Source organism: Arvicola amphibius, chromosome 2 (assembly GCF_903992535.2).
Source record: "Arvicola amphibius chromosome 2, mArvAmp1.2, whole genome shotgun sequence".
Taxonomy (NCBI): domain Eukaryota; kingdom Metazoa; phylum Chordata; class Mammalia; order Rodentia; family Cricetidae; genus Arvicola; species Arvicola amphibius.
Genome location: NC_052048.2, coordinates 41610460 through 41622499, shown reverse-complemented (window position 1 = coordinate 41622499; position 12040 = coordinate 41610460). Strand labels below are relative to the sequence as shown.

Sequence of the window (12040 nt, the reverse complement as noted above, 5' to 3'; positions counted from 1 at the left end):
TTCTGCAATTAGTGTTGTTTAATTCTAACTTTAAGCCATGGTGATCCAATAAGATACAGGGGCTCATTCCAATTTTTTTGGTATCTTTTGAGGTGTTTTTTGTTGCTGTTGTTACCAAGTATGTGGCCAGTTTTCCATGAGGAGCTGAGAAGATAGTATATTCTTTTATGTTTGGGTAGAATGCTCTATTAAACCCATTTGAGTCATAATATTTGTTAGTACCTTTATTTCTCTGCTAAATTTCTGTTTGGAAGCCCTGTTCAATGGTGAGAGCAGGGTGTTGAAGTCTCCCACTATTACTGTGTGGAGTTTGACGTACGATTTAACCTTTAGTAATGCTTGTTTTACAAATGTGGGTGCCTTTGTATTTGGTGCATAGATTTTCAGAATTGAGACTTCATCTTGAAGGATTTTTTTCCTGTGGTGAATATGAAATGTCCTTCCTCATCTCTTTTGATTAATTTTAAAGTCTATTTTGATAGATATTAAGATAGCTACACAAGCTTGTTTTTTTTTTAGGTCCATTTGATTGGAAAATCTTTTCCCAGTTCTTTTCTCTGAGGTAATGTCTGTCTTTGAAGTGGAGGTGTGTTTCTTGTATGTAGCAGAAGGAAGAATCCTGTTTTTGTATCCATGCTGTTAGCCTGTGCCTTTTTAAAAGCAAATTGAGGCCATTGATAAGAGGAGATATTAATGACCAGTAATTGCTAGTTCCTGCGATTTTTGGTTTTGTTGTTGTTGGTGGTGGTATTGTATATGTGTTTCTCTTCTTTGGGTTTTGTTGATGTGAGATTATTTCTTCCCAGATCTAGAAAAAGCTGTGAGAATAAATGGTTCATATGCTTTTTATGTATTCTACACTTTCCCTGAAAATAACCTGGATGGGAAACCTGTCAATTGGTAATTAGGCAAAGGTTGCCCAGGCTCATGTGGCCCTGTCATTCATAGGTTTCATAGTAAGTATAGGCAGTAATGATACTGAGCTCATATGATTGTTTTATAATTGTGGTTCATCTTTCATAAGACAATCTTATCATTGCAAAGTAACCATTAAAATGGCCACAAAGGAAGTCAGTGTTATTCTACCCCAGTGGGAACCACCACGTGACTTATAATCCCCTATGACATATTTGAGTCAAAAAACAAAACAAAAAATCTGAAATCCAAAATGGCTATTTAGATCAAATGATTCAAACAGTAAGGGAAAAAATTAAGAAATAAATGTTTCTGTACTCATTATTAGGAGAATTTGTACTGGGTATGTCAGAAGCTAAAATATTCTGTTGAATGACATCTGCCACTTTATTATGTCTTTTATACCACTCATTATCTACTTGTAGCTGGTTATTTGTTTCTTCCAGTTGTATCCCTTGGGCTATAAATGCCTACCCTCTTCTTCTTGTAGAAATAAGAGTTTCTACCCAAAAGAATGATAATCAGCCCCTTATCAATATTTAAAAACAGATATGAATTTAAAATAACCTGTTTGTGAATATGTCTGCTTATATTGTACTTATATATACATATACATATAATATGTGCATAGAAGAATAGAGTCTGATAATCCCAGCACTTGGAAGTATGTTATTTAAAAAGAGAGTGTTTGAGATTGTGATTTCAGGACAAGCTTGTACTGTATCTATGATCTATATCTCTAAAACTCAGATTGCATATATATATAGGTGTGCGTGTATGTGTATATATAATACATATCAACAATAAATATATAGAGAAAGTGTAGTTGCATAAAATAAGTTTGTGAAAATGGTATTGTATCAGAAATAAGAGTTTGTATCATAACAATGACACTTAACTGCAGGAGGTAAAACAAACTTCAGTTTCTTCACCTATGTTGTTAATGTCTAATAGAATTTTCTAGAATGATAGAAGTGTTCTTTATGTGTACTTTTCAGTATGGTATGTAGTTACTGAGTACTCAAAAATTGACTAGTGTTATCAGAGGAACTAAATCACACATTTAATTTTAGATATTCTGATAGGCACACATGGACAGTACCTGTTTTATTGGACAATCTAACAATGGAATCTAGGAGTGGGAAACAATATTGCTAAATATGCAGTATCAACTAAGCACAATTTCCCTGGTATAGATGCAATCCAGGATATTTTTCAGCTCAACTCCCTTATTGGAAATAGCAATAGTCTCCCTTGGTATTTTAGGGATGTAAAGCTTAAATGTGTTTTCCTTCATTTCTCCCAACAGATCTTGAGAACTTTAAGACAAGGACAAGAAGCACAGTGTCAGTCCGTCGGGGTCAGGGAATGGTGCTCCTGTGTGGCCCGCCGCCCCATTCTGGAGGTACTTACAAATATGTCCATGTGTGCACACTTCGCTTGCTGATATTTTTCTTGAAGAATGTTTTCCCTCTTGATACCAGCTCAGGGAACAGTGTCATTTATACATATTCCCATAGTCCTTCTGTGTATAGTAAGGATGTTGTGAATGCCTCCCATAATTATAATAGGAAAATATCAGATTGTGCAAATGTCCTGTCCTATCCTGTGCCTGGTACAATGGAATACATGCCTAAGCTAATCAAAGTCAGAATCCTCTTGCATGGTCAGACAATGTAGCTAAAATATCAGTATCTATTACATCTCTGCAGGGTTAAAAGGATAACATGGCACTTAGTTATTTACCCCTTCTAGGTCTGGGAAAGGATCTATAAACCACCCCCATTGTGCTTCTGCCACAAAGTATGTATGTTCTTATTTTCAAAACCAACAACCAATTCTCCAGCACACTGGATGCCAGCAGGCTATGCAATGATTCAATTCCATTCTGGTGCCACTGCCTAAAGTTAGTGTCAGACCCACAGATAAAAGGCTCCATACCCCAAGCCTATGCTACCTCCAGGGCCTGGAACAACTAACTTCCTCATTTCCAGTGTTCTGACCTGCTACTCCTAACTCAGGTTTAATAATTTGAAAAAATAAACCATGAGGAAAAAAAAAAATAATAACAGTCAAATAAAAGTGAGATTCAAATGGAAAAAAAAAATAATTTGTTGTAATAGCTAATAGAACTATGGAGAAACAGTTTACATACTATTTTGTTTAATAATACAAAGTGGCAAAAGACACTGAAATATCAAGTCTGTCAAGCAATCACTTCATGTCACGACCATGGTTGTGTTTATAAAGGAGAATACTAGGAAACACCAAGCAATAGTTGCACATTCAGGGTTAAGAGATATATATTAGAAGCTCACAAAGTATTTTTGTGTTAGCTCTAGGTGTGTGATTATTTTGCTTGAACATATGCATGCATACCATGAATGTACATAATGCCTGAGATCAAAAGAGTGCATCAGGTCCACAAATTGGAGTTACAAATTGTTTTGAGCTGTTGTGTTTGTACTGGGTCAAACCTGGACACCCTATAAGAGCAGCCACTGTTCTCAACAGCTGAGCTTTCTATCCACCCCCTTAACAAATATTTTCAGTGATGAACTTGACAAACTTGGGGGTTGTAGAGTTGGTTAAGCAGTTCACATGCTCTAGCACCTACATTGTGGCTTATCGTCTTCTATAACTCCAGTTCTGTATTATCTGAAACTTCTTTTGGCTTCCTCAAGAACCAGACATTTATGTGTGCACATACACATGTGTAGGCAAAACAGTCATACAAGTAAAACTAAAGTAAATAAATAATTTCTCTCCAAGATTAATAATCTCTCTTGTAGGCTGAGATTTTCGCCAGAACCACTGACCCAATAAGTGACATGAAGACTTACTATTGATTATAAATAATTGACTGATAGCTTAGACTGGTTACTAACTTTTACCATCTTAAATTAACCCATATTTTTATCTACTTTTTACCACATGGCAGTACCTTTTTTCAGCACCGCAAGTTCATCTTGCTTCTCCTGGTGACTCTGCCCTTCTTTATCCCTGTACTCTTTTTCCCTGTTCAAGTCCCACCTTACCTCTTCCTTCATAACTATTGGCCATTAGCTCTTTATTAAAACATTGAGAGCAATATATCTTCTCAGTGTACAAAAAGACTATCCCACAGCACTCTACGTAGTAAGGTGTTCAGATTTAAATTGGTATCTACTACCACATTGTAGTAGGAGGCTGCTTGTTCATTTCCTGGACACTCAAGACTCCCAAAATAAATACACAGAAACTGTACTAATTAAATCACTGCTTGGTCTATTAGCCCTAACTTCTTATTGGATAGCTTTTACATCTTAATTTAACCCATTTCCATTATTTTATATTTTACCATAATGTTTGTGGCCTACCGGCAAGATTTTCACATATCTGTCTTCAGCAGCAGCTCCATGGCTTCTCCTTGACTACACCTACTTTCTCACAGCATTCAATTTAATTTTCCCCACCTAGCTCTACCCTGCCCTATCAAGAAGCCAAAGCAGTATCTTTATTTACCAGTGGTATGGACAGCATATAGAGAGGAACCTCACATCATACAATCACATAAATTTTCTGTTTGGAATTCATGATTGAAAGAGCAAACTTTTAAACTTCCTGTTTGAAACTACTTTCTTGTATTAAAGATGTCACTTCCTTTGTATGTGTGTGATAGGCAATGTGCATGTGTGGTGTCTATAAGGTCAAAGGTCAACCTTGGATGACATTCTTCAGGAGCTACCCACCGTACAGTGTTGGATTATTTGTTGTTTGTTTGTTTTGGTAGAGTTTCTCTTAGGTCTGAAGATTTTCACGCAAGCTGGGTTCACTGGCCAATGAGCCTCAGACGTCCACCTGCCTTTGCCTCCTGAGCAGTGAGATGGCAGCACACACCAGCGCAGCATTTGCTTAGTTTGTTTCTGGAGCTCACACTCAGACCCTTAAGCTTGTTTGATGGGCAGTTTAGCGATTGAGCCATGTCCTTAGCTCGGTAACTTCCATGTTAATCTCATGTCACATTTAGTTTTTCCAAGAGGAAAACAAAACAAAACAATTAGTGAAATACCTAGAAAGCCTTGCAGTCAGAGCACAATCACCCTGCTTATAAAGCAGTTGGGAAGGAAAACAACCAGTGAAGTCTACCAGGGATGTGTGATTCTTAGGGTTTCTGAGGTGTGTGCTTTTGGAACGGAAGCACTAAACTCACAGATACAAGGACTGTTTCTAGTTCTGATTCAAATCATCCTTTGAAATTGTGCAAATATTTTGATATTTCTAGGCCTCACTCTTCCTGTCTTACAAGGGAAGAACTTACAGCTAATCTCTCAGGTCCCTTTTAGTCGCATTATTCCATAATTGCAGCTCAATAAATGCTAATGAATGTCTTTATTAAGTGTATTTGCATTATTGAAGGTCTGTCCTTCATAAAGGAAGCCAGTTAACCATAGAACTGTGTTTTGATTCAGGTGAAATTTGTTCAGATTTGCACTTCTGAATACAAAATCTGATTAAAATAAAGATGGGAGTTTTTCTAATTTCTTTTATGAGCATCTTCACAGTATTAAGCCTCTGTCACATGACATTGACTCTGACAATTCATCTTAGAGGTATATTTTCAAAGTAACTTTCTTCCCTGGCATAATGATAGCACTAAGAAATACACAGTATGATGAAGGGAAGAGGCTGATGAGGAGGTGCCTAACTCCTTCACTCTTCCCACAGAGAATGTTATTAAAAATTGCCATAGACTTCTGAAATGTGCCTGTCTCCATTGGCAGCAGTCAGCATCTCTGAAATCTACTTCCTTGAGCTGCTCTGACATTCTTGACAGTCTTGATGGTGAAAGACAAGAAAATAAATATTCTCATTATAGGCTCTATTAAAGCCATGCACACAGTAACACTGTGAGCAAGACAGACGCAGGCTGGAAATTTTCAAGAAAACAAGAAAGAGGATCTTAAAGGTTGTAAGAGAGCATGTCAGACATCTATCTGTTTTGTCCAGTACAGTTAATGATTATCGGATGAAATCTCCCCTCTTTCAGAAATCTCCATTGCAGACTGTAGTTACAATTTTCTCATGCTTTTTTTGCAGCCTGGATACTACCTAAAAGCTGGCAGAATCACCAAAAGCTACTGGACCTACTGAGCATTTTAGACTTAGCATATGGTATCCTAGTTTCAACTGTAACATATCACGCAGAGAGAAGGAAATGACTCAGCCTCTTACTGTACCAGTGGGGTACTCAGTAATGCCATGAAAGCCACTCTAAGGGATGCTGCTCATCCTGTTTCAAAAAGTGTGCATTGTTAGAATAGCACAGAAATGAGCTGCAGATAATATGTCTTGAGAAGCATTTGATTTTACTGTTCTGTCAGTGTGGTAGTATCATCATCTCAATATATACATATATGTGTTTCTAACTTTATATAAATATATGAATTTATATATAAGTCATTACATGGATTTTTACAACTAAATGGGGGCATAGAGACAGAAAAGAAAAGATGAGTCTGATGGATTCTGGTTGTTCCTAGGTGCTCTTTTGTATTAGAAACAGACATCACTGAATTCTGGAATGTTCCCTTTAATTTTGCCACCCCCTGTGTTGTTTGGCACCAGAAATTCATGACCTTTAGCCAGGCTCTCGTTAAATAGGATTAAAATGAGGTATTTTGTGATGTTTCTTTTGATGTAATTAAGTCCCCAGATTATTCATCGTTGAAATCCATCAACTATTTGTTGAGGGAGATTTGAGTCTTTTTTTTTTTTTTTTTTTTTTTTTTTTTTTTTTTTTTTTTTTTTTTTTTTTTATGAGACCAAGGTCCTTGCTACTCAAAAGCAACAGTGATCTCACCTGGGAATTTGTAATAAGGGCAAAGTCTCAAATCCCACGCAGGGCCAGTTGAACCAGATCTTGCGCTTAATGAGATCTCCCACTGTTCATATGCACACTGAAGTGTGAGCAACCCAGAGCTGCTTCTCTGGTTCCTACACCTTTACCTCTCTAGCCAAGCTTAGACAGGTGGCTTTAGAATAACCTAGAAAATTTAGTGTGGCTCTAAACGGGGGTCAAATCTCCCCAATATTGCACTTGCACAAAACTGGAGTTGACTCTAAGGCAGCACTAGATTCGAGATCATGTCACTTTGATCCCACTCTACAAAACCATTTTAGGGCCAGCCTTGCTGGGATGGAATCCTTTGATTCGATGTTATCCAAATATAAGTGCTGATATTCTTCAAATGAAAAATGTATTTAGAGCTGGAGAGGTGGGTCAATGGGTACAGTGATTCCTGTGTAAGCCTGAGGCTAAAACTATGAAATTATGTGGGCGGCACATAGTGGTCAATGCCAGGGTTACTGTAGCCTAGGACACATCGTATTTCTACAAAGGGAAACATGGAAATATGTGTAGTTCTGTCCATGCCAGGACTCATGGGGCTCTAGCCCAAGTCATTTAAATCCAAGTTTCTTGGAGACACAGATCCTCTCTGGTATGCTGGGTAAGTTTTAAAGTCCCATGCATGATCAAATACACAGTCAGGCTGGAAAACTGATGTCTGTATATTATAAAAGTAACACCTGACCCAGGAAAACCTTTCTAATAGAAGCCTCTCCAGGAATTCTGTCAGTTCCCCTTGATCTGGACATATTCACATGAATTATACTCAGAGCTCTAAAAGAATCCGCATGCCTTCCCACACTGGCTATTTCAAATGGACTATTCTGTAATCACTAAAGGACAGAATACAGATGGAAAAGTAGGTCACCCATGTTGTAGCCCTAGCTCTCTCCTATTGCCCTGCTGTGGTCTTAGGCTGATTATGTAATTTCTCTGAGCTGTATTTCCTCATTTTAGCTTCTGTTACTATCCTCTCATGCCTACTCAGCTTTCAGCTCTAATACAGCATCCTCAGGATTAGATTCATCCAGTTATGTGCTCAGTTCAAGCTAGGCTGACATGTTTCTGAGCCAGGAGTAATCTTACTGTGCTAAAATGTAATATCCTCCGAATCCAGAATGACCACAAAGACTGTAGTCAAGCTGCCCGACTCTCCACTTTATACTTCATTCCTGCTGCCTTCCTCATGCTTGATTCTATTACTTGGCAATTCTTTATAACTTTTGATTATCAAGTACAACTTTATTTGCTTCAATTATCAACCCATTTCATTTTACTATTTTCAGATTACCTCCTGTCTTCATGTCTTTCCCAGTAATGTACGACTGTGTTATATCTAATTGCGTGTGTGTGTGTGGGGGGGGTGTGGGTGTGTATGTGTGAGAGGGGCGGGGACTTTTGTGTACATGTGTATGTGTGGAGGACAAGGGAAGATATGGGTATTTTGTTTCATCACTTTTTGCCTTATTCCTTTGAGACAGGGTCTCTCACTGATTGAAGCTAGGCTGATGGCAAGCAAACCAAAATGACCCTCCTGTTTTTGTTGCCAATAACACTTGGGTTATAGGCACATGCACGACCATGCCCAAGCTTTTTTTTTTTTTTTTTTTTTTTTTTTTTTTTTTTTTTTTTTTTTTTTTTTTTTTTTTTTTTTTTTTTTTTTTTTTGGTGATAGATGAAGAAAATAGAAAATGACTGAGCCCCACATTGGAGCACTGGACTGAGCTCCCAAGGTCCTGATGAGGAGCAGAAGGAGGGAGAACATGAGAAAGAAAGTCAGGACCATGAGGGGTGCGTTCACCCATGGAGACGGTGGGACAGAACTAACGGGAGATCACCAACTCCAGTTGGAATGGGACTGATGGAACATGTGCCCAAGCTTTTTATGTAGAGGCCGAAATTCTGAAAAAGGTCATCATCCCTGGGCAACAAGATCTCTCAGCTGTTGATCCATCTCACTACCCTAGATCCCAATTAAGTTCCATTCTAGAACTTGAACCATAATACTCTGTCTTTTGATTGTAGTATTATTGATACCTAAAGGTATCGGCTTACTGACCCTCACTTACCAAATCATTATCACACATTAACATAAACCTAAATGGATCTTGCATCGATGCCCTGTGATTTGAGCAACTGACTACATTTCCCAGAAAACAATCCTTCTATTTCCACCTTATTCTGTTTCCCTTCTTTCAGTCACCTTGCAGGGTCTATTTTTTCCCATAACTTGCTTTGAAGCACGGCTCTCAGTTCATCGTTTAGTATTTAGCCAGCGGAAAAAAATTCACATTTGACCTATAAACTCAAACATTAATGAATAGAGAGACATAAAAACATAGTATTAATTCATATAACTAAAACTTAGAAACACAATTTTACTGTCATTTTTATTTGCTTAAGCATAAAATCAATAAGCAACTTTTTAAAAATACTCATGAATCTTGACTTACCCTTATGAAGCAACTCATAAGCAGGCATAAACTTTTCAGCTAAATCTCCTGAGTGATTTATCTAGGATTCACATCTATTATTAACAAAGTGGTTTGCTCTGTTGTAGCTTTATTAAAATGCTGATTTAGTCATTTCTTTTATGTTTGAAAGTTGCTCTCTCAGACTCAAAATAACAGTTGAGTTAAACTCTGCCATAGTTGTCAGGAGGGTTAAGGTCAGTGTACTTAGTTATGTTTACATTACGTATTCACTATATCTAAATTCTGTTTCATTTCCTTGGAGGAAAGAAAGGCATTAAGTGGACCTAAGAGGAGCCAAGATTGTGTATATCTATCTGTGTGTGTGTGTGTGTGTGTGTGTGTGTGTGTGTGTTACCAGCAATTACACTCAACTCTTTACAAATGCTAGGAAATTTGATTTGCCATTGACAGATCACCAGTTACAGAAATATTTTAAAAATATATAAGATATTTTCAATAATGATGAATTATTTTTAAATAAATTAAAGAATATTCTTCCCTTTATTTTTACAAAATTTGAAATTAAGCAAAATGTGAGAAGATTTTTTTTAATGATTATAATGCTAATAGTTAATGTACGAAAGCTGTAAGGAAGCTAAACAGTGTTAAATTACATTCTTTTTCTGGTCATAATGGAATCAAAGTCAAATGAGTATAAAGGCCAGAATATAGGAAGGCTCCACAATCTACTTTGTCTCATTCAGTGTGCATATGAGTGTGTGCCTGTGTGTGTGCATGTGTGTGTGTGTGTGTGTGTATGTGTGTGTGTGTAAAGGGCAATGTACCTATACATCGTCAGTTTTGAAAACATTACAAGTGTTTAAATAATGACCTTAAAATCGTGATCATTTGTTGCTTGTCCACCCTCGAAGGCAGCTCTTTTTAATCTCTGTTTCATGTCACCTGAAAAGTGATTTCCTTGAGAGCTGGCTTACCTCCTGACAAAAGCTTAAAACCACAGCTGGCCAGTCAGTTAAGGTAGAGTCATTGGAGATGAATGATCCCAAAAAGACTCTTTCATTTTGGACAAAGAATGGGTTATTCATGTTGACTCAGAACCCTAGGCATGGTATTGCAGTACTACTACAGTGCCATTCCTTAAGGAGATAGAAGATCAGTCAAGGCTGGGTAAAGCTGATGTCTACAGTATAATTCCTTAGAAATATGTATCCTATTTTCATTTCTTGTTCTTAGCAAGAGAACCTTAAATATCCTTTTAAAGAGAAAAGTGTCCAATTCAGTGGCATAATCATTTCGTGACAGATGAGCTTCAGTCATAAGAAAGACAGAAGGAAATCTCATTTGATGCTCCCAGAGTCTGGTATGTTTATATCAACAATATGAATTTGTGCTCCTTTATTTGAAATATGATCACCAATCCCAACCTTTCTTCTGTTACTTTACCAATTTGAGAGGCCATAGAATGTTAGAGATTTAATCAGGGTCTGTTAAATTTGAATGGTTTGCAAATACATGCTCTTCTGTGCTCATTAAGTCTCTGTTTTCACCTTGTCATTGAATAGAACAAGAAGAAAATACAAACTATGTCTCTTGGTGGGGGGGGGGGTTACTTGTTATATATGTTATGCTGCCCAGTGACAAGGTAGAGTGTTTCCTATTCAGAAAGATGGACCACTAGGAGTATCTGTCCCTCATGTTCAGACTCTGCTCTTCTCAGGTATAAGATTGTATCACTCAAGAGGGAGTCAACAACAGCAACAAAAAAAATTGTGGGGAGGAACAGAGCTCTTATGGGTCTAGAAGTGTAGCTTGCTTCTTCCTTTTGAAAGAAAGAAAAAAGAACAAAAGAAAGAAAGGAAGGGAGAGAGGAAAGGAAAGGAGAGGAGAGGAGAGAAGAGGAGAAAAGAGGAGAGGAGAGGAGAGGAGAGGAGAGGAGAGGAGAGGAGAGGAGAGGAGAGGGGAGGGGAGGGGAGGGGAGGGGAGGGGAGGAGAGGAGAGGAGAGGGGAGGAGAGGAGAGGAAAAGGAGAGGAGAGAAGAGGAGAGGAGAGGAGAGGAGAGGAGAGGAGAGGAGAGGAGAGGAGAGGAGAGGAAAGGAAAGGAAAGGAAAGGAAAGGAAAGGAAAGGAAAGGAAAGGAAAGGAAAGGAAAGGAAAGGAAAGGAAAGGAAAGGAAAGGAAAGGAAAGGAAAGGACAAACCAATGAGAAGAATGACTTGCTGTCAGTTGTCTCTAAAGCTGGTACTTTGTGTTCTGGGATGCTACTCAAACACTCTTTCTTTTTGGATTTTTCTGACAGCTCTTTCTGATAAAACTTGAATGTTTCATGAAGATACTTTTGAGTACCTAGATATCAATAGCTGCTTACACAATACTAGAAAAAATTATCAGTGTAACAAATATTCTCTTGCCATAGACTAATTAATTCTAGATCTTAAAGAGCTGAGCCTCCCATTTCTTTATTAACTTGCTAACCTGATTTCTAAGAGATGTCCAAATATTATAGCTTCATACTTTGGATCCTCTTTCTGCTTTTTCTCTCAGATAAGAGAAAGGTGTAAGATCCCTAGGTGGTTACAGCAAGTGTCAGGCTATAACACTTAGAAACAAACTCATGTACCTTAATCAATAGCTATTGAATCAATACAGTTTTGTTCAATGGTCTTAGAGGGCCATTTCCTTTAAAAGTTGCAGAAATAAATTTCAGAAAACTTTTTTTCTAACTTTTTGCTCTTTGTTTTGTGTAAGTGATTTCCATGTCTTTTATTGGAAAAAAAAAAAAAAAACAGGGATTCTATATAATG

At 37.5% G+C, this 12040-nt stretch overlaps 1 protein-coding gene across 1 annotated transcript in view; it reads left to right on the top strand.

The window, feature by feature from the left end:
* Positions 1–12040, top strand: part of Cntn4 (contactin 4) — a 353211-nt gene that overhangs the window by 86591 nt on the left and 254580 nt on the right. Inside the window, exon 3 of the mRNA XM_038319285.1 lies at positions 2225–2320. Coding sequence (XP_038175213.1) covers positions 2225–2320 — 96 coding nt within the window. The remainder of the gene's footprint in view (positions 1–2224; positions 2321–12040) is intronic.